A 19012-nucleotide genomic window follows, 5' to 3' on the forward strand; every position below is an offset into this window, starting at 1 on the left:
AGCATGATATATGTGCGGTCTTAGTGCGAGCTCTGGATTCTCTCGAAAGATGCACTACACTTTGGTGGTATTATCCTCCGACCGACGTTATCGTCGAATCTCGGAACATTCGAGGGCCGCCGTTTCGGATTTTCATAAATAAAGATGCGCGTTCCAGAATTTGGGAACGAGAGAAAAATGAGAGAAAAAATATAGACGCGCGAGCACGCGAGAAATAAATGTAGGAGAAAAGCTTACGTACCTTTTCTAATCTCTGTTAAACGGGCAATGGCAATCGCTATCGTATCCGTCCGTCCCATAAATCGTGCTTAAACGTCAGGAATATCATCCTTTTGGTTTCCTATCGGACGCGACTCGCGTCGATTCGAAACGCAAACCCGCGAGAGTTTCATATTTATTACTCGGCTAACGACAAAATTAACACGCTCCGATGACTTTTCACCGATTAGTGATTAGGCATGAAACAAAGAAAGAACGGAACGGCATAAGTGAACTATCCTTGAACTCGTTGAGTCCGCCGCCGCCGCCGCCGCCGCCGTCTCATAGCAACGCCATTAACGATTCTCTGTGTCATGGATAATTGTATCTCTCTTTCTTTAAATACGTCGCAATTATCCATATTGCGATAATAAGAATAATTAAAATACGCTCAATTACGTCTCCTCGCGAATTACTTAATAATTTATAATCAACGCTCGGAACGTGGGCTCGATCGCCATATCGGTAGAGGCAATTTCACGCAGTTGCATTCGTTAAAATTCTATATATGTAGACATATAGATATCGACTTGCGATTTGTTCGTTTTCCCTTTTAAATCGTACGAGAAAGTCGAACCGATTATGCGCGTGTCCGATGAGAGAGGTATCCGTACGTACGGTCTTCTCGCGTCTGACAATGACCCGATTACGAAATTACGGGTATGCACGATCGCAAATTGTATAGTATCGTCCTCGAAGGAGGAAAAGGCTCGAGGAAGGAAGAAATAGAAGGAGAGGAGATCGACGGACGTAATGAAAAATTTGCTGTTAGTTGCCGAAAGGCGAAGAAGCGAGAGCGGCGTCCTTTGGTAACGCCGAAATGAAGAGAGAGAGAGGCAGAGAGAGAGAGAGAGGCAGAGAGAGAGAGAGAGAGAGAGAGAGAGAGAGAGAGAGAGAGTGAGTCAAGGTCTCTCGTCAAAAGCGATCGTTCGGAGAAGAAAAACGAGCCGGTCATTCGTCACGAGTGGCTTCGTTACTCCGAACGAAATTAAAAGAAATTATAAAATGATGTTACGTTTCCGGCATTTGACGTTTGGCCATCGAAACGATTCGAAGCGCCAAAACTCGGGCAGGAGCACCCTCGGGATTTTCCGTGTCGCGTCGCCGCCGCCGCCGCCGCCGTCGTCGTCGTTGTCCATGGAATACGCTCGCGATGGCGAGCTCTCGTAATTATTAAAATCCTCTCCGGTCGTCTGACAGAGTGTCCCTACTGCCAATGGCACGCTCATTGTTCTCCCGTCAAACTCAGATCGAGGTTTTCCGAGCCCGTAGAAACCCACTTTGGCTTTGATCGTCCGCCGTCATAAGTTCCGCAAAGACATTCTCCAACGATCTGATCCTATTGAATTCGATCTGTGATATTATGTTGCTATTTATTTCTTTTTTATGCTCGACTAGTTATCGACTTTTCTCGAGTACGATCAAGCAAACGAGACGAAGAAACGTCTTTTACAAGGGAAAAGGATCGACGACGAATCGTCGATGACGAATCGACGATCCTAGCTGATAGATGGAAGAGAGAAATAAAAAGAATTGTATCTAGTCTGGTCAAAAAAAAAAAAAAAGAAAAAAAAGAAAGAAAAAAGCAATGAAACTAAACCGCGAAGCCATCGTTGATTCGTTGCGTCGCTTTGGTCCTTGAAAGGTAGGGATCTCGATTTCTGGTCGAGGTCGAATCGACGTCCGCGTTCGATCGCTTCGGTGAACGCACCGTCGAGCACAACCTTATCACTGTCCTCAGTTAAATTATGTCGGACTGTGATTCGCGATGAAAAGAGAAAAGGAAAGAGGCACGTAAAATCGATGATATTCCTTTGTCGATAGCGCACACCGAAACGTTTCGGACAAAAGAGAAAACTCCTTCCCGGAAAACTTTCGGAAAAACGTGGCATTTCTCTTCTTATCCACGAAGGCGTTTCAACAGGGTAAGAAAAGGGCGCAACGAAACTTTTTTCACCGATTTCGTTATACCTTCCATCCTTGTCTCTTGAAATTTTTTCGTCGTTTCTATAAACTGATTTTATTCCGCTTTAAGTTTTCATCGATTCTTATCGTTTCTTGCTACGAAATACGCTCCGACGCGCGCTTATCTGTATATGCAAGTGCATAGGTATGTAAGTACGTAGTACTTAGTTATGCGTCTTCTAGTCGCGCTTGCCTGACCGCTTCGTCACTCGCACACCCCTGACGATGAATATTAATTGCCATTGGCATTTGAATAAAGTTTGTCATAATAACTGTATCTGCTTCTCTCTCTCTCTCTCTCTCTCTCTCTCCCTCTCTCTCTCTATCGCTCTATCGCTCCATCGGTCCGTCGCTCTATCGCTCTATCGCTCGTCGTATCGTACATAAATCACGGAGATCCGATTATAACTCAGTTGCACTTGTCGTGCTCGACTATGAATTAAAGAACGATCGATGGAACTCGTACAATCTATCCCCGTCAAATAGATAGCACTGATTTATATTATAAAGGGTCTCTTGGAAAACGTAGAAACTCTTGCAAATCTAAATGATCGTTAACGAACTTTTTGTTAAAACGCGGAAAACGGGCTCGAGAATCGACTTCGTTCGACGAGATCGACGGAGGAAGCCGTCGAACGCTCGCGCGCGAGCAATCCTATTATTTCCTTATAAGATCGGCGATTAAGATCAAAGTTGATTTATTTCCAGGAGGGTGTGGAAAGTCGTTTCGTCCTTTGCCAGACGCGCCTTTTAACGCGTCAACGCTCAAAGGACGGAGGCGCGTAATCGAACGAACGGCACACTCCTACCAATGAATATTCATCGAACTCTTCGTTCGACACGCCTATGAGTCTGTTCGTTTACGCGTCGCACGCTACCGACACGTGTTATTGTTCGTTTTATACAAACCCGTAGGAAGACGAATCCGTACGAAGCAAATCGAGAAGGAGAGTCAGAGCAAGGAAAGAATTCGAGAAGAGACGAGCGCCGAATTATTTCGACTCGTTGTCGAAGAGGTAGGGAGAAGAAGAAGAGGAGGAGGAGGAGGAGGAGGAGGAAGAAAAAAAGGAGAAAAACGGAAAACGTAAAAAGAAACGCGAGATAGCGATCGAGCGATTCGATTATCGAAGAATTAGCATAATCGGGCGTTCGGTGCGTTTGCCGCGATGAATCCGTACCGCCTTCAAGGCCTTTTCGAGATCGACAGATTCGCGATGAGGAAATAATTGCTATACCATCGCGCGAGTTATCGAATGCGCGTCGCCGATGATGGATCTCGCAAAAGCGTTGCCGAGTCGGGTCGGCACTCTCGTTGGCGCATCCTATTCTCGATGATATCTTCGTTTATGTAGCATTAACGATTCGATCGTTTAACTAAACGTACGGCAAAGTAGAAACAAAACTTCTTGCAACGGCGAACGACGGTTAAACGAGCGAACAACGTTCTACGTGTCTTGTCGTCGAGCCGTCTTTCACGATAGACAAGGCGATCGCACGCCGATATCATCCCGTCGAGTACGAGTTAAGAGGCGCGCGCGCGCGCGCGCACACACAAAGGCCTACATACGTACATAGATGGATAGATAAATGGATGGATACACGTATTCGTGTAAATCGACCTTTAGAACGTTTCCGCGATCTTACCTGATAATTAACGTTACGATCCACGCTAACCGACGACGTAACGCGCTTTATACGCCGCTCGTACGAATCGAACCAACGATCCTTTTTGTTTTCTCCTTTTCCCCGTGGTAAAGGACGAACGTGGTGGAACGGGGCCGACTGTATCGGGGAAGTCGAACGCGGGGCGGAACAAAGATTCCGCCGAACGTCGAACGTGTCCACGTACTCGATTGCTTTCCGCTTCTCGCGATCGTTAAAAGGTAGATCCTTCTATCCGCCATGAATCACGAAAGATCGGCTGCGTTATTACGCTCGCCGTATGACGAATTCTAATCGTTCGCGTCTCCTTGGTGTTTATTTCCGGAAGTTTCATCGGACTCGCTTCTTTCGTGCTCTTTAAGGCGCACGTGCGCGCGTACGCGGACGCGATTTACGCGTGCACGCTAATTTCCGTCGGTCCAGAAAATGTTATTGTTTCAACGGACTTACCCATGTAGAGATACTCGTATGCACACAACGAACTCCGTTCGGTCTCGTAACGTTTCCATCGGCCTTGATACACGAAAGCGTGATAGCTAACGCAGTAGTCACGTTTCTCGTGCCAACATCGACGTGCGATCGTTAGAAATATGAATGTGTCTCGAGCGAAAATAGATCTTCGTGGAAATTTCCGAATCTTACCGGGGGAAACGCGAAGCTGATTAAACTTTCCATTTTCTCTCCTCGTAAATCGATCCTTTTGGCTTTCGAAAGATTGGAAGGAAACAAAGTAGCCCCGAAAACGCGAAGGATAACGCGATAAAATTTGAATTTCGCGTGGCAGAAGATTGAAGCGCTCTCGAAGCGGTAATTACCGGTCCAAGCGCCCGTTTCTCCCCCGTAAGGCGTCTCATTGGGGAAAATAGGACGACGCGAGATACGTGCGTACTACGTAGGAACGACTACGAAAGATCGTCTCGTAACAGCGCCGATCGAACGCATCTCTCGTGACTTTATTTAGCTTTCTCGATTTCTCGACCTAGAAATAAGGTAAGACGCAATGGCCGGTATTGCGATATTACAAACTCATCTAGAATCGTTCGATCGAAATTTATCGATTTTTCCTGGAAAAAAGTTTTGCGCTCGGATTTTCCGAATAACTCGCGAACGTAGATGGAGCGAGATAGAGCGAGCAGACGTAACGTACGATCGTTCCTCGGTCGGAACTTCGTAGAAGAGGCAACGTTGTTCGATGACGACGCGAACTCGTGAAAAAGATCGAATATTATTTCCAACCTTCTTCGCCGAGACTTCGCTGCTACCGATCGTGACTCACCACGTGGAACGATACAAAAGAGATGGATATTTCTTTCGCTTCTTTCGACGAAACTCGATCGCTAGAGGAAAGTAAGTACTGTCTCGGGAATTCTTGGTACGACCGGATTGGTCGGATAAACGGAATTCGCTTTCGAGGCTCTTGGGAGTTCCCGAGACGCGTTACACGCCTCCGGGCGCGACTCGTGACGTATTCGTGACGTCGACGAGCACACGTGCGAGCGGTCGCAGCGTGCCGACGATCGAGGAAAATTTTACTACCATTCCCGATAAGACCATCTACATGCCCTACCTTAAAGGCTCGTTTTCACTTCCTTCCAGTTAATCTCTCATTATTTACGCATTATCCTTTCGACGACTTAGCGCTTTAGGATCTTTAACGAGCCTTCGTTTTCAGCGTACTTCATTCTCCTTAAAGCTTCAGAAAGTTTTCAAATCTTCGCGGGGAAAATCTCAGTCGGGTCAAGCCGAGCGAAATATCGGGCCAAACCTGGGAGGGGGGGGGGGGGGGGGGGGGGAGAGAGAGAGAAAAAATTTGTAGGTTGAAAGAAGAAAAGTAAGTAGGTAAGGGAGAGGTCGAAGGATCGAAGGGTATAGAACGTACTTACCTACGTATTAGTTCGTTTCTTTCGTAAGTAGCGCGTTTTATCGGTTATCCGATCGTAAATCAGATCGTACGATAGGAGGAGCACGAGTTTTCCAACGCGGAACCGATGTAGGCTCGAGAATTTTTAATCGCGTAGAGATTATACACGATCGCAAGGAGATTGAATATTCAAGGAGAGCGCTATTAATCGATCCAAGAGATATCGAGATTAATGGAAAATGCCGAAATACGATCGATCGCCGATAAGCGATAACTTTCGACTGGGTACTTATCCGTTACGAATTTCTCGCGCAAGAAATTAGTCGGGCGTTTTCCCGAACAATGGCGAGGCGCGTGAAAGCAACAGATTTTGTTTTATCCGATATCGAACGATCGACGTTGCGTTCGCCTTCCGTAAACGTACGTAATTGCTTACCTATCTAGGTGATCTCGACCGAATAAAGAGAAAGAAGTAACGAACCTGCGCTATCGGGTTCGGAATCGATTCTCTTTTACTCGGAAAGAGATGGAATTGGTGAAAAAGTGACAATTGTCGCGGGGTGTCCCATGGGATGGGTGTGGAGAGGGCGATGGAAAGTACGCGCATTAGAAGGACGAGAGGAGAGAGGGGGAGGAAGGGAGGGAGAGAGAGAGAGAGAGAGAGAGGTTTGGGAGGAGGAACGCGATGCGCCGGAGCGTAGAGTAGGTGGTGGTGGCGGCGGCGGCGGCGGCGGCGGCGGCGGCGGCGTCGGCGGCTGCGAGACCGTAGTCGATGGACCACCCGAAACCCCGTGGTGGGGTGAAGTGGGGGCACCCCTGACCCCGGTATTAGCTGGCGCGGTGAAGGGAGGCAACGTTTATATGCCGCGGCAATCCGCCCCGTAGACGCATTCGCTCGTACGCTTCGTCCAAAGAGGACTTTACGAAATAGAAACAAAGGCACACGCTGTCTCGTCTTTCTCGTGTTCACTCGTCGTTTACGTCGAGTCGTAACGTACAAGGAGGTATAACGGACATCGAGGCCGAAGGAGGACGACGTGTTAGAAGCGTTTTATTCGTTCGTTTCGAGAGTAAACACTTCCCACGTAATTTAGCTCGAAAACGTATTAGTCGAATAAAAAGGGAGAGAGAGAGAAAAGATATCATTTCGAAGCTCCTTCGGCACGAGATCCCTTTGCCGTCTTGTAGGCAGTGAGGGAAACGCTGCGCTCTCGAGGAAGCAGATATTTTCGACGAGTTTCGAACGACTCTTCTTGCAGTTTACTGCTTCGCGAGGGCTGATACCTATATCAGGCCACGCGTACGACGAAACGACGAACGAAGGGAGACAAAAGAAAGACGTCGTTTTCAAAGCTTTCCGAGGAGAAGAGAGGAGAGAGTTTGAAGAACGCAATGGCAGTCGCAGCAGCTCAGAAGAACCGCGAACTCTTCGCCATTAAAAAGTCTTACAGCATCGAGGTGAGTGATCTACATTTCCTTTCGTCGACACGATGGTATCGGATATCGAGGTAAGAGAATGCGTTCGTTCGGCCGATCTTTCTTTCAGAAAAATCCAGAAAAAATGGAATAAAAGTCGAGAGTAATCGCGTTAGATAGAAACGGTCGCTAAACGTCGAAACGATCCCTCGAAGCGGTTAGTTCGGAGATTTCAATGCGCGTAAATTCGGTCGTACGTTGCATTCCCGTCGAATGGGTGTGGATCGAAACGTGTTAGCTTCGTAAGGTTACGTGAAATCTTGCGCTTCTTCGCGGCCCTGTCTCGGTAAATTTCGCAAGCATCAACGAAATTCGCGCGAGAAATGGCTCTTTGAGCGTTTATATTCGCGTATACCGCCTTCTCCTCGCGCCGTCAACGCGAGTGAAATTCTCGCGTAGGTCCGTCGCGAAGAAAGAAAACGGAAGAAGAAAAAGAAAAGAAGAAAGAAAAAAGACGACGGTCTGCGAGTGGAGAAAGTACAAGCCTACTACGATCGTTATCGTTGGAATTTTTATGAAATCTCGTCTTTTTATTTTCTCGAAAGACTTTCTTTAAAGTTATTCGTTGTTACGCGTTACACATCGCGATCGTGCAATCGTCTTTCCAATATGTACGTATATACGTACGTACGCGCATACGTGTGCGTGCACACTCAGGTAGCCACGTGAAGCAAGGCAAAAGGAGATAAAACTCGTAAACCGTTTCCTTTTACCGTATTTCGATATTATCTTTACAAAGGTCTCGTCATTGACGCAAACAAATTGCGTCCGTTAGCGTTCGACGCGTAATGACCGTTGACGAGTTCGATACGCGATACGAGCGACGATGCCTACGTTTCTTTTCCTTCTTTCTCTCGTTTTCGTTACTCGATTATCGTGGAAGGATTATCTCGGCGTTGTGTCTATTTAAAGTCGTATTGCACAAGGGGAACCATCTCCGTCGATGACTAACCAAACCATAAATAAACCGTAACTACCGATATACCCGGCCATTCCGAGCTTATTCGATCGACGACGAATCTTTTTCGACTTTAGAAAGACTTTATCGATGCCTGGATGCATTACGTAAGGTCGCGAGTACTTTGCTTACGAGGAAACGTCGATTCTACGTTTATATATAATTTTCTACTTGCGAACACGTGACATCAATTACGATATTCGCGACTCCTCTCTCCATCGTCCTTTCTTTCGACAAGAAGAAAGGAAACTCCTTCGATCGTCGTCGATGAAACTTTACGATTCGTCGATTGAAGAGACCGAGTAGCATCGACAAGGAGGAAGAAAGAATAGAAAATTCGAAAGATTCTTCTCCTCGATAGATCGGAAACGTAGATCGGTCGGATCGATCCGTCTGGTTCGACGACCGTATCCGTCGTTGCATAAATTTGCATGAGTAGAAAAAAAAAAAAAAATGTCGACTAACCGAGAAATCGATAGTTTCCTCGCAGAACGTTTCGCTCTTTTTCTTTTTTTCCCTTCCACGAGAGTCGTTCGCGAAGGGAGAAATTAGCGAACGACCTACGAAAAGAAACTTAAGTGTGCCCGTAGAGGAAATGGGAAAATAAAAGTAACGATCGTTGGAAGAACGAACGCGTCGGAAAGGAAAGGAACGATTAGCGATCGCAGAGGCGAACGTAGACGCGATTACAGACGCGATTGTAGACGCGATCGCGGACGCGATTGTAGAGTCTCTTTGGCGGATGCGACTCGACGTCCCTTTCGTTCGTGGATCACGCGTTCTCGTTAATACTCGCGTGTTTAGTCATTACACGGCGGACCTTGAGTGGTAGATAGGTGCGAACCACCTACACGTACGTACATTTCGCGTGCAACCTTACTGCCTGTGGCTTTAACGTCGTTACCAGCGATTAGACGCTCTTGCGATCGCGAACGAAACTCGAGTAACTCGCGTTTCTTTTTAGCGATCTATCGGTTTCTACCGTACCACCGGCGGCACTATCGATAACGAGACAAGAACGGTGGTGGACCCGTGACTCATTCGAACGGAACTTGCACGCGCCCATATCTGGCCACCCGATCGGATCGAGTAGAATCGGGCTACGATCGGATCGTGTCCGGTAGGAGCTAGGGTGCGCGAAGACGTGACCTTGGCTCGTTACAATCGAGATCTCGATGTATCTTTGCCATCGAAATGTCGCGATAGCACGCGTACGTACGCGCTCGGAGATATCGACTTCGTTGTTTCTTTCTCTTCTTTTTTTCATTTTCTCTTTTCTTTCTTTTTTTTCACGATTCAGCGATCGCTCGGTATACCTGGTTGCAAAATCGTTCGACGCGTTATAATTGAGAATATACGTTATAAATATGAGAATAAACGAGAGAGGGGACTGTAAAACAGCGAAGAGATAAGCACTGAACGTTGCTCCCTATAACGCTACTCCTTTATACGTTTTACGTCGTCGACGTTGGTCCGTCGACGTGTTTGCGAGCGCGCGAGCGAGCGAGCGAGCGAACGAGCGAGATAGAGATAGAGAGAGGGACGGTCTCGCGTTAAAACGACAAGCGAGCGGAGGATAGCGGATGAGAAAAAATTGGAGTATAATACCGGACATGGACGTTAAAACGTTTACGAGCACACCTTCGTGTACACCTTCGTCGGCATGCTAATTATTCGAGACTGCTAATTGGTCGTATTTGAATAGCGGTTCTCGCGAGCGCGGGCGCGATCATTGGATTCCTTTCGTCGATCTCCTCTGTTCTCTCGCTCTCCGCGAGGGATATCGGCTCTGCGAAAGAAAAAAATCTATCCGTGCGAATGGCGACGTTCGAGATACATTATGCATAACGATCGCGCAACTTGTCACCGCGATCTAGCTCTCTCGATTTTGCTCTTTTTTCGCGCTTCTCGATCTCGCCTCACCTTGAGCCGGCCAGTTTTTATTCCTCTCCGGAGATATGCATTATCGCGGGATATCGCGTTGATCCGTGCCCGATTACGATCTCGGGGATGGCACGTCTTCGACCGACTCTCGGTGAGACATCACGGACGGGGATCAATTTTTTAACGCGCGCTGATCGAAATTTCCTTTCGTTTCGTTTCCTCGATTCCGCGATTTGCGAGCAAACCTTTTCGACTTGAAACAAAAGGAATTTTTACAACGGAGCGACGAGTTGAGATACATAACGTCTCATTCCCGCGTTTCGCAAAGAATCCGCTAATTTGCGTCTGGCGTTATTGCGTCGGTGATCACTCGACTCGCTCGATCCGAGGCCGTTTTTCTCCTCGAACACGGGGCTCGTGCAATTGCTCAAGGTCATACGCGACATTCCGCGATCTCCTTCTTTTTTTTTCGTCCAAGGGATTACGTGGGATAGCTTTGGTTATAGGCCGTAAGCAGTAAGAAACGCGTCGTATAAATGAATGCGTGCAGGCTACGCGCGCTCGTCCTCCTCGATCCCTCGCGCTGTTCTTGCGACGATGCAACAACGGTCTGGCGTAAGTCGGCAAAGTACTTGGCCCAGTTTGCGGGAGCAAGCGTCGTCGATCGATTGCTAAACGTTTTCTTTAAACCGTGCCAATGCACTTTGTCGTGGCGCAAAACCAAACTGAAATCGATTTACTTCGAAGCGTACGTTCCGTTCGAGAGAAACGTCGTCCGATGGCTACGATAATCGGTCCGTTAATATTTCGTCGATCAGAGAAGAACGGAGAAGACGAGTCCGGAGAAAAGCGGATCACTCGCCGCCAGGGACCTCTTTGAGCTTCTTAGAACGGTCAGGATTAATTCATTTCCGATCCTTCGGCAACAGCCGGAAGGACGGTCAGGAAATTCATTTCCGTTAGTTCTCTCCTCGTTATCGGTCGCTCCTTTGAGATTGGAACGAACTTTCGTCTTTCGACGACAAAGTTCTCACGTGGATACGAACCGTAAGACCTTTTCGAGCGTTCTCTCGTCGTTCGATAAGAATCAAAGATTCTACGAAGACGCATCGTTCGAGTTCGAAATATTTTCTTATTTCTTGCAGAATGGCTATCCAGCGCGGCGCCGTTCGCTAGTGGACGACGCTCGTTTCGAAACATTAGTCGTCAAACAGACCAAGCAAAGCGTTCTCGAGGAGGCACGGCAACGAGCGAATGGTAAGTACCACGTTCATTCATCGATTTTTTGTTTCTAAACGTACGCACTCGAATCTTTCTTCCCCGTTCGCCCAAACGTTACTCGTAGTAGAATAGAATAGCATCGATGTCGCATGACAACGTTTTTGGCGTTTATCGTTAAACAGACCCTAGCGCCGATCCTTTGTCCGCTCAAGAGCAGCAAGAGGGAAACGATGAGATTTACGTCGACGCGTCGAGCGACGAGGAACAGGGCGAGACGCTGATATGCGCGAGCAAGGAAGGAGGTAAAAAGAAAAAAAGCAAAACAAAACGAATAAATGTGTCCGTAGCACGTCGGCATGAGCACGTTACGTTTCTCGCTTTCAGAAGCTAAAGCGGAGGCCTCCTCGGACAGCGAAGGGAAGCCCGACGACGATTACGACGACGGTAAGTGCGACGTTTCGACAAAAAGAGAATAAAAAATTGAGAAAAATTATATTAGCAATTTATCGCGAAATTTGCACGATCGAGCGAGCGAAGAAATAGAGGAAAAGTGGATGTCGGGGTAAATGGAGGGTGAAACGAGGGTGAAACGAGGGTCATTGTCGAGGATATTTACCGGACCAAAGTGAGTCGAGTCAAGTGCTGGCTCGACACTCGCTCGCGTGAATTGCGTCGAGCGCTACTCTTTCCAAGTTCCTTCGTGCATTTAGAATCGTATTATCGTTCGAAGAAAGAGAAAGAGAGAGAGAGAGAGAGAGAGAGATCCTTTTTAAAAGGCGACGCGACGTTCTTGCGAGGTCACTCGGCATTCGAGAGCTATAAACGTATAAAACGGTTATTCCTTCTCGTATTTTCATCTCTGTCCGCGAAGTCGGCACGTCCGCGCTCGACAACGAGAACCACTTTACTTCTTTTCCAACCACTCACCCCCACCGCTGCAGCTGACGACAAAGCGAGAGAGAGAAAACTCTGTCGGAAATGGACTACGAATCGCGCGATTATTATAGCTCGTCGCTTTGTCACTCGACGGTACCGAGTATGCTGGCGGAGATAAAGAGAGCGAGAGAGAGAGAGAGAGAAGGGGGAGGGGGAAATTTCTATTAAGGTCGCTCGGTCCTTTGATGGATAGGAAATGATCGAATCTCTCGATAGAATCTTTTATAGAACGCAGAGATATTTTTATTCTCTTTTTCCGATTCTTGTAATCTTATTTAACGTTTAACCTTGCTTGACTCCAATAAAGAAATATCGAAAAGATAAAAGAGAGATATAAAAGAGAGTTGTGTTCTCGACAGATGCCGGATTGACGGAAGAGGAAGTTGTGCTCGCGAAAGCGATAGCGGAGAGTCCGGAGAGCGAGCACGTCGTGCAGAAAGCCGCGCTGGTCCTTCGTTTGCGCGAAGGCATAAGCTCTCTCGCTAGGATCCTGAAGACCATCGAGAATTTCAAGGGTACGGTTACTCACGTGGAATCGAGACCATCGAAAAAGGAAGGTCATCAATTCGATGTCCTGGTCAAGGTCGACATGTCGAAACAGTGTCTCCTTCAATTGATACGAAATCTTAGGCAAAGTTCCTCGTTGGACGGCATGACTTTGCTCACGGACAATTCTGTCAGCGTCAGGGATCCATGGTTCCCCCGTCATGCCTCAGATCTCGACAATTGCAATCATCTGATGACAAAGTACGAGCCGGATCTCGACATGAACCATCCTGGCTTCGCCGATAAAGAATATCGCGCTCGTAGGAAGGTCATCGCCGAGATTGCCTTCGCCTACAAGTACGGCGATCCTATTCCCTGCATCCCGTATACCGAGGTTGAGAACGAGACTTGGTCCCGCGTCTTCAATACCGTCATCGATTTGGTACCCAAACACGCTTGCGTCGAGTATCAAAGAGTCTTCAAGAAGCTCCAAGAGGAAAAGATTTTTGAGAGCCATCGTATACCGCAATTACAGGAAGTCAGCAATTTCCTGCAAAAGAATACCGGATTCACCCTAAGACCAGCCGCTGGACTGCTCACCGCCAGGGATTTCCTTTCCAGTCTCGCTTTTAGAGTCTTCCAAAGCACGCAATACGTTCGCCATATCAACAGTCCGTACCACACGCCTGAACCGTGAGTACCCTTTTCCTACGTACGATACGATACGAGGTGGGAACGTCGTACGATGTTTCTGAATAAAATCGCTATTATTTCAACGAGACAGCGATAGCTTCGATCGATATGTGTGTGTGTGTGTGTGTGGGTGGGTGTACGTGTACAGCGAGTGTACATGTACAAAAAGAGAGGGAGACGAACGGAGAGTGGGAGGGAGGTCCTGTAACGCAATTACCACGCTTCTGTAAGCTGGTAATGGAACTCTAATTGGCTTTTAACGACACGATGTCGTTGATAACTCACTTGCGCCCAGTTGCGAACTATCCTTTCTCGTTCGTCCCTTGATTTTGAGAAACGACCGACTTGTAGCTTCTATCGTTCGAGCTCCCTGTCGGAAAGCAGAGAGAGAGAGAGAGAGAGAGAGAGAGAGAGAGAGGCCGAGGGTCGTCTTCGAATAACATTATCCTTTTCCCATCAACAGAGACTGCATTCACGAGCTCCTAGGACACATGCCTCTGCTGGCCGATCCAAGCTTCGCTCAATTCTCGCAAGAGATCGGTTTGGCCTCGCTCGGTGCCTCCGATGAGGAAATCGAAAAACTTTCGACCATCTATTGGTTCACCGTCGAATTTGGACTTTGCATGGAGAGTGGAGAGGTGAAGGCTTACGGAGCAGGTCTCCTGTCCGCCTACGGCGAATTGCTCCATGCGCTGAGCGACAAGTGCGAGCACCGACCTTTCGAGCCATCGACCACAGCCGTTCAAAAGTATCAAGATCAGGAATACCAGCCCATATACTTCGTCGCCGAGAGTTTCGAAGATGCCAAGGAAAAGTTCCGTCGTTGGGTGAGTCGTCGTCGATCGAAAAATTAAATATAATGCCGTACACGAAACGCGTTCGTAAGATCGACCACGTTCATACGTTGACACGTTTCGTTTACCTACTCTTAACAGTCCCGTTTTCGCAAGAGCCGGAACCAAAACAGCATTCCGCTCGAATGTTTCAGGTATCAGCCATGAGCCGGCCGTTCGAGGTCAGGTTTAATCCACACACGCAGCGCGTCGAGGTTCTCGATACGGTCGACAGGTTGGAGGGAGTACTTTCGCAGCTGAATACCGACATGACCCATCTTACCAACGCGATCGACAAAATCAAACGTAACTTTGCCGCGTAAGAGAAACCGGCTCAGGAACCGACTCTCACTTCGCACGATTATCGAGATAAACGTTTATCCTCCTTCTTTTCTTTCCTTTTTCTCTCTTTTCTTTTTCCTTTCTTTAATCCTTAACCTATCGTATACAGAAAATAGCGCTTCACGTAGACGTTGTCCGACGAACGCTTTATCGAGAGGGAACCTCCTTGCACTCTCGTTGCGCTCTCGTTGCACTCTCGTAGCATTCCCGTAGCATTCTCGTTGCTCCGTTTTTCTTGCTGATTACCTACCGATCTGCCTACCCATTGTTTCAGATAGGGTAGATAAAAGTAACGTTCGAAAGGATCGAAGCTGTCAAGTTTCGCGAAAGAGATCATAATGTGTTAGTGGAAATGGGAGAGAAAGGGGGCGGGGGAGAGAGAGGGAGACGAAGGGGGAGAGAGGGAGAGAGAGAGAGAGAGAGAGAGACAGAAATCGTTATCGAAATTAGGACTTTCTCGAGTTCCTTAAGTTTATCCCGCCGCGCTTCGTAAGATTCTTCCTTTACTTCAGAGAGCTTCCGGGTACGGCGAAGAATCTTTTTTTGTTTTCCTATCATTCTCGCCCGTCCCACGCGTCGAGCTTGTTCTCGTTCTTGTATAAAGTAATGCAATCGTAATTCATCGCGGAGTCGTAGCCGGGTACGCGACGGAAATTCATTAAAGCGAAAGAAAAGGAACTGAATTGGGACACTAACGTCCTTATAATACGGATACTCGAACGAAAGTGAGTGCGAATAGGAAGGATACGTTCGCTACGAAGGTCGACTACGCCAATCTAATTTTCCACGTCATTGGTAAAAGTCTCGATCGAGCGAGACCCCCATTTCATTGGCGAGACCACCGTTGATCGTTAGGAATCACGCGTTACGTTTTTGTCCGACTTATCGAGCGAAAAATCGTTTTAATTGCGTAGCTCGTAGCGTCGAGCTTCGACGATTCTACCTGAGGTTTCTTTTCGCGCGTACCCGGCTATACTTTTCGTTGTTACATTCTATCGTATACTCGTATTTCTACTCTACCGTACAATACCATATGCGTTGTATTACGTATTTCTTTCTTTGTTTTCTTTGCCGATAAGATCTTTATCGACTTCGCAATGTTTGCGTCTCGATGAAACACCGTCGTTCCTTGCATAAAAGCGTCGCAGAGTTAAGACTAAACGCGCTCGAAATCTCTTTTTTTTTTTTTTTGTTTTTGCGTACGAAACAGGAGCGATCTTTCGGAAGAGCTTTCCAAAGCGTCGACGGTCTTTAACGCCGAGGCATATTGTTTATGGTGCTTCGGGCAAGACCAAAGGAAAAGGAAGCAAAGGAAGAAAGATGAGCTTTCGATCCACCGACGTTGAAGAATCGACGTTACATAATAGAAAAATATAGCATAACCCTTGCGCGTAGTTAGTGTATCTTCGCTTATCGTTGGTGTACCCTGCGCATCGACCGACCGCTATCTTGCGTTCTTGCTAACTCGTACCAAATATCCCCTCGTAGGTGTGTACGTGTACGCAGTACGCGTATTGCGTACTTTTCAAGCCGTAGCAAAATGGTCGAGCTATATAAAGCATTTTCTTTGTATTATACTGTAAAGTACTCGAAGCATAATAAAGATATAAGATGTGTATCTTACTCGTCGTCCGTTAAATCAAAGCGTACCCTCACATGTATTCCGTTGAAAAACCTCAGCTAAAGGTTTAAATCTTGAATAAAGAGAGATTTCGTTTCGAGCTTTCTCCTAACGACGAATGTATAATGACGACGATGTAAATAATAAATGCTTTTGGCCTTGATTGGAACACGCGCGAGTAAGAAGGTTATGACGAGTAGCGATCGATGGATCGATCGGAAACTATCGAATCTGATCGGTCGAATGACCGAGGAAAGGAAGGAGAGAAACGTCAGCTCGATTCGTTCGGTGAGTATTCTCGTAAACGCTTGTCCTTCAGCAAACACGATGAGGTTCGGAAGGAGGCGCATGGTGCCACGTTAATCGGGGAAGAAGAAAAAAGAGAAAAAGAAAAAGAAAAGAGAAATAAGAAAACAGCGGCGCGACAGCATCGAGGCGATTATGAAATTTCTGCCTTTCGTTTTCGGCGCGGTCGGGCTGGAATGCGTCGACGCGAAGATGTGGAATGACGGTGACAGTAAGTGAAAGCGACGGATAATCGATCTCGACTTCCTCGTTTCTCGCTTCCAGATCATTCGGACGAGACCTTCCGCATCTTCGTTTGGATAGCTCGTCTCAAGCGTTTTTCCCTGATCGCCTTCATGCTGCTCAGCGTGCTGCTTTATTACGTGCCCGAGTCTCGTTCTCGTGAGTAGCGAAAAAAAAGGACGACTGGTTTTTATAAAAAAAAATTAATCGCGATGAGTAAAAGAGATAGACGATTTAAACGACAAAGGGGCGACAAACTTAGGAGAGTTTAAAAAACATATATCTCCGTATATGTTCATAGACGTACGAAAGGCTTGTTGCTTCTTGATCGATTTCGTGGCGGATGGATTGAAATTCGCGCTTCGCGCCACCGACAGTGATTACCGAAAGAAGATGAGAGTTAAGAGACGAAGATTACAAAACGAGCAAGAGAATCAACGGAGAAGGCGTACATGCGAGAAAAACAAAATTCCGACGAACGAAGGGCCATCTTGGTCGGTCTTTGACGCGGCTCGACCGCCGTTGGACCGTTCTCGAGCGAGCTCGTTCGAACGATTATTCAAACGACGAATGGTATCACTTTCCAGGTATCGAGAGATCGCGAAACCGCGTTCGAGGCGTTTCGGTCAAGATGAGAAGTATCAAAGTCGTCGCCGGGATCAACGACGTTATCGCGAGTTCATGGGGAACGACGGAGGGTCACCGGAGAGCTGCCTCGAGTTGTTGTCGCCTTTCCTACAAAATCAATACCAACAGAGGCGTGCCGTGATGACGCGGAACGACGTGTGTTCCGTTCGTCTGAAGAAGGAATACGATCGCACGGTTGACAATCCGCTTAAATATCGGGAGGATCTTTCCTACCCGACTCGGCAATTCCCCTTCGAGTACGAGGAAGATTACGCGCCGGTCGATACGGTTAATACATTCGCTTTTCTCCCTTCTTTCGTTCGCACGCACAGTTTCGCCGAACCAGATATTCTCCTTTCTGTTACAGGATGTACCCACGAATTATTACGATTCGCCGTGCGGCAGGTGAGCGAAGGAAAAAGATTATTCCACCGAGTCACGGACAATGATCGCGCAATATTTTCGTTTAGGTTCGACCAAAACGTCGCCGACATCGCGACCTATCGGTTGCGAGAGATTATAGGCGACAACAAATTCTTCGCCAAGAGGGAGGAGAGATCGATCGTCGATCTTAAAGGAGAGACGGTCCGTAAGAGACAAATATCGGGGCTACGACAAATGCACGGTGATACGATACCGGAGAGGTCGTACAACGAAAGCTCGTACACCAGTTTAGAAGCGGAAGCGGACGACGAGAATTCTCAATGCGGAAATGAAATTGCGACGGGGACGAACTTTTCGAAGGAAAGAAACGTCGAGGAAGCAACGACGAGTACGTCGATGGCACGGCGAACGATCGGAGGATATCATAGCTCGTCTTCCAGCGAAACTTTATTCTCGTCGAGACGATGCGTCGCACGAGAATAGTTTCTTTTTTCTTTTTTTCCTTTTTTCATTACGACGGATGTGCAACGGGGTATCGTCATCTTTTAATAAATCGTAGTAAAGCGAGTTCGGGGTTGGAGGGAGGGAGAGGGAGGGAGGGAGAGAGGGCGTACAAACGAACAAAATATTCTCACGTTGACGCGTTCCTATAAAAGAAGTAAGACGAGGCAAACGAATTTCCCGAGAAAGGAGAAAGATTAACGAATCGGATTGTCGGTTATTCAGATCCCGCGGGAAACTTCCTCTCGCGTGCCGTAAAGTGGACCTTCGGAGGATGTTCGGGAACTTGTCGACGTCTCTCGCCGAAGTCGGGGAAGGAAGAAAAATAGTCGGAAAGGAAGAGACTCGCGAAAAAGTCAGCGGCGTCATGGACGAGTGGCTCTGCTTCTAGCAAGAAACGCGAAGCAGAACGGGTTACGGCCGATAAACGCGACCTCCTGCCTTACCAATCGCCATAGGTTATACGCTCACGCGCGAGAAATTAAAAATAGGACCAGACGAAAGTCGCGCTTTGCTTTCATTTCTCCGATGCTTGTCAAATTTTATGTCACGCGCTGTTACAATAGATATTTTTACGGACTCTTTTAAAATTTGTAATTTTCTATCGTTTTCACGACGTTAGAAATAGTCGATGCCGAGACTCGTCGGTCGACGTTGCGAAAAAGGAGAACGTAGCAAACGACTAAGGCGCGTTGCTTCGTTTGGTCAAATTTGTTCGCTCGATCGAGAGCAAACGTTATTTCTCGTGAGAATTATCGATGCGAGAGGATGCGTCA

At 47.4% G+C, this 19012-nt stretch overlaps 3 protein-coding genes across 5 annotated transcripts; all 3 read left to right on the top strand.

Moving 5' to 3' along the window:
* Window positions 1–6624: 6624 nt before the first annotated feature.
* On the top strand, window positions 6625–14957 carry LOC122634890 (tyrosine 3-monooxygenase). 3 transcript variants are annotated; one of them, XM_043824346.1, is made up of 8 exons: window positions 6629–6750; window positions 7006–7204; window positions 11210–11321; window positions 11468–11587; window positions 11670–11729; window positions 12581–13400; window positions 13864–14227; window positions 14389–14957. In XM_043824346.1, exons 2-8 carry the CDS (start codon window positions 7139–7141, stop codon window positions 14554–14556), a joined length of 1710 nt encoding a protein of 569 aa, XP_043680281.1. In that variant the 5' UTR covers window positions 6629–6750; window positions 7006–7138; the 3' UTR covers window positions 14557–14957. The 3 variants fall into 3 exon arrangements, with proteins under 3 accessions (XP_043680280.1, XP_043680282.1, XP_043680281.1); XM_043824345.1 differs by having other exon boundaries at window positions 6625–7204; XM_043824347.1 differs by lacking the exons at window positions 11468–11587; window positions 11670–11729 and having other exon boundaries at window positions 6625–7204.
* Window positions 14958–16365: 1408 nt separating this feature from the next.
* Window positions 16366–17493, top strand: LOC122634989. Its single transcript, XM_043824620.1, has 5 exons — window positions 16366–16713; window positions 16767–16883; window positions 17026–17218; window positions 17312–17422; window positions 17481–17493. Exons 1-5 carry the CDS (start codon window positions 16638–16640, stop codon window positions 17491–17493), a joined length of 510 nt encoding a protein of 169 aa, XP_043680555.1. The 5' UTR covers window positions 16366–16637.
* Window positions 17431–18877, top strand: LOC122634875. Its single transcript, XM_043824280.1, has 4 exons — window positions 17431–17639; window positions 17719–17756; window positions 17822–18123; window positions 18462–18877. Exons 1-4 carry the CDS (start codon window positions 17493–17495, stop codon window positions 18563–18565), a joined length of 591 nt encoding a protein of 196 aa, XP_043680215.1. The 5' UTR covers window positions 17431–17492; the 3' UTR covers window positions 18566–18877.
* Window positions 18878–19012: the final 135 nt, after the last annotated feature.

The sequence above is a fragment of the Vespula pensylvanica genome, chromosome 16, assembly GCF_014466175.1.
Source record: "Vespula pensylvanica isolate Volc-1 chromosome 16, ASM1446617v1, whole genome shotgun sequence".
Lineage (NCBI taxonomy): Eukaryota > Metazoa > Arthropoda > Insecta > Hymenoptera > Vespidae > Vespula > Vespula pensylvanica.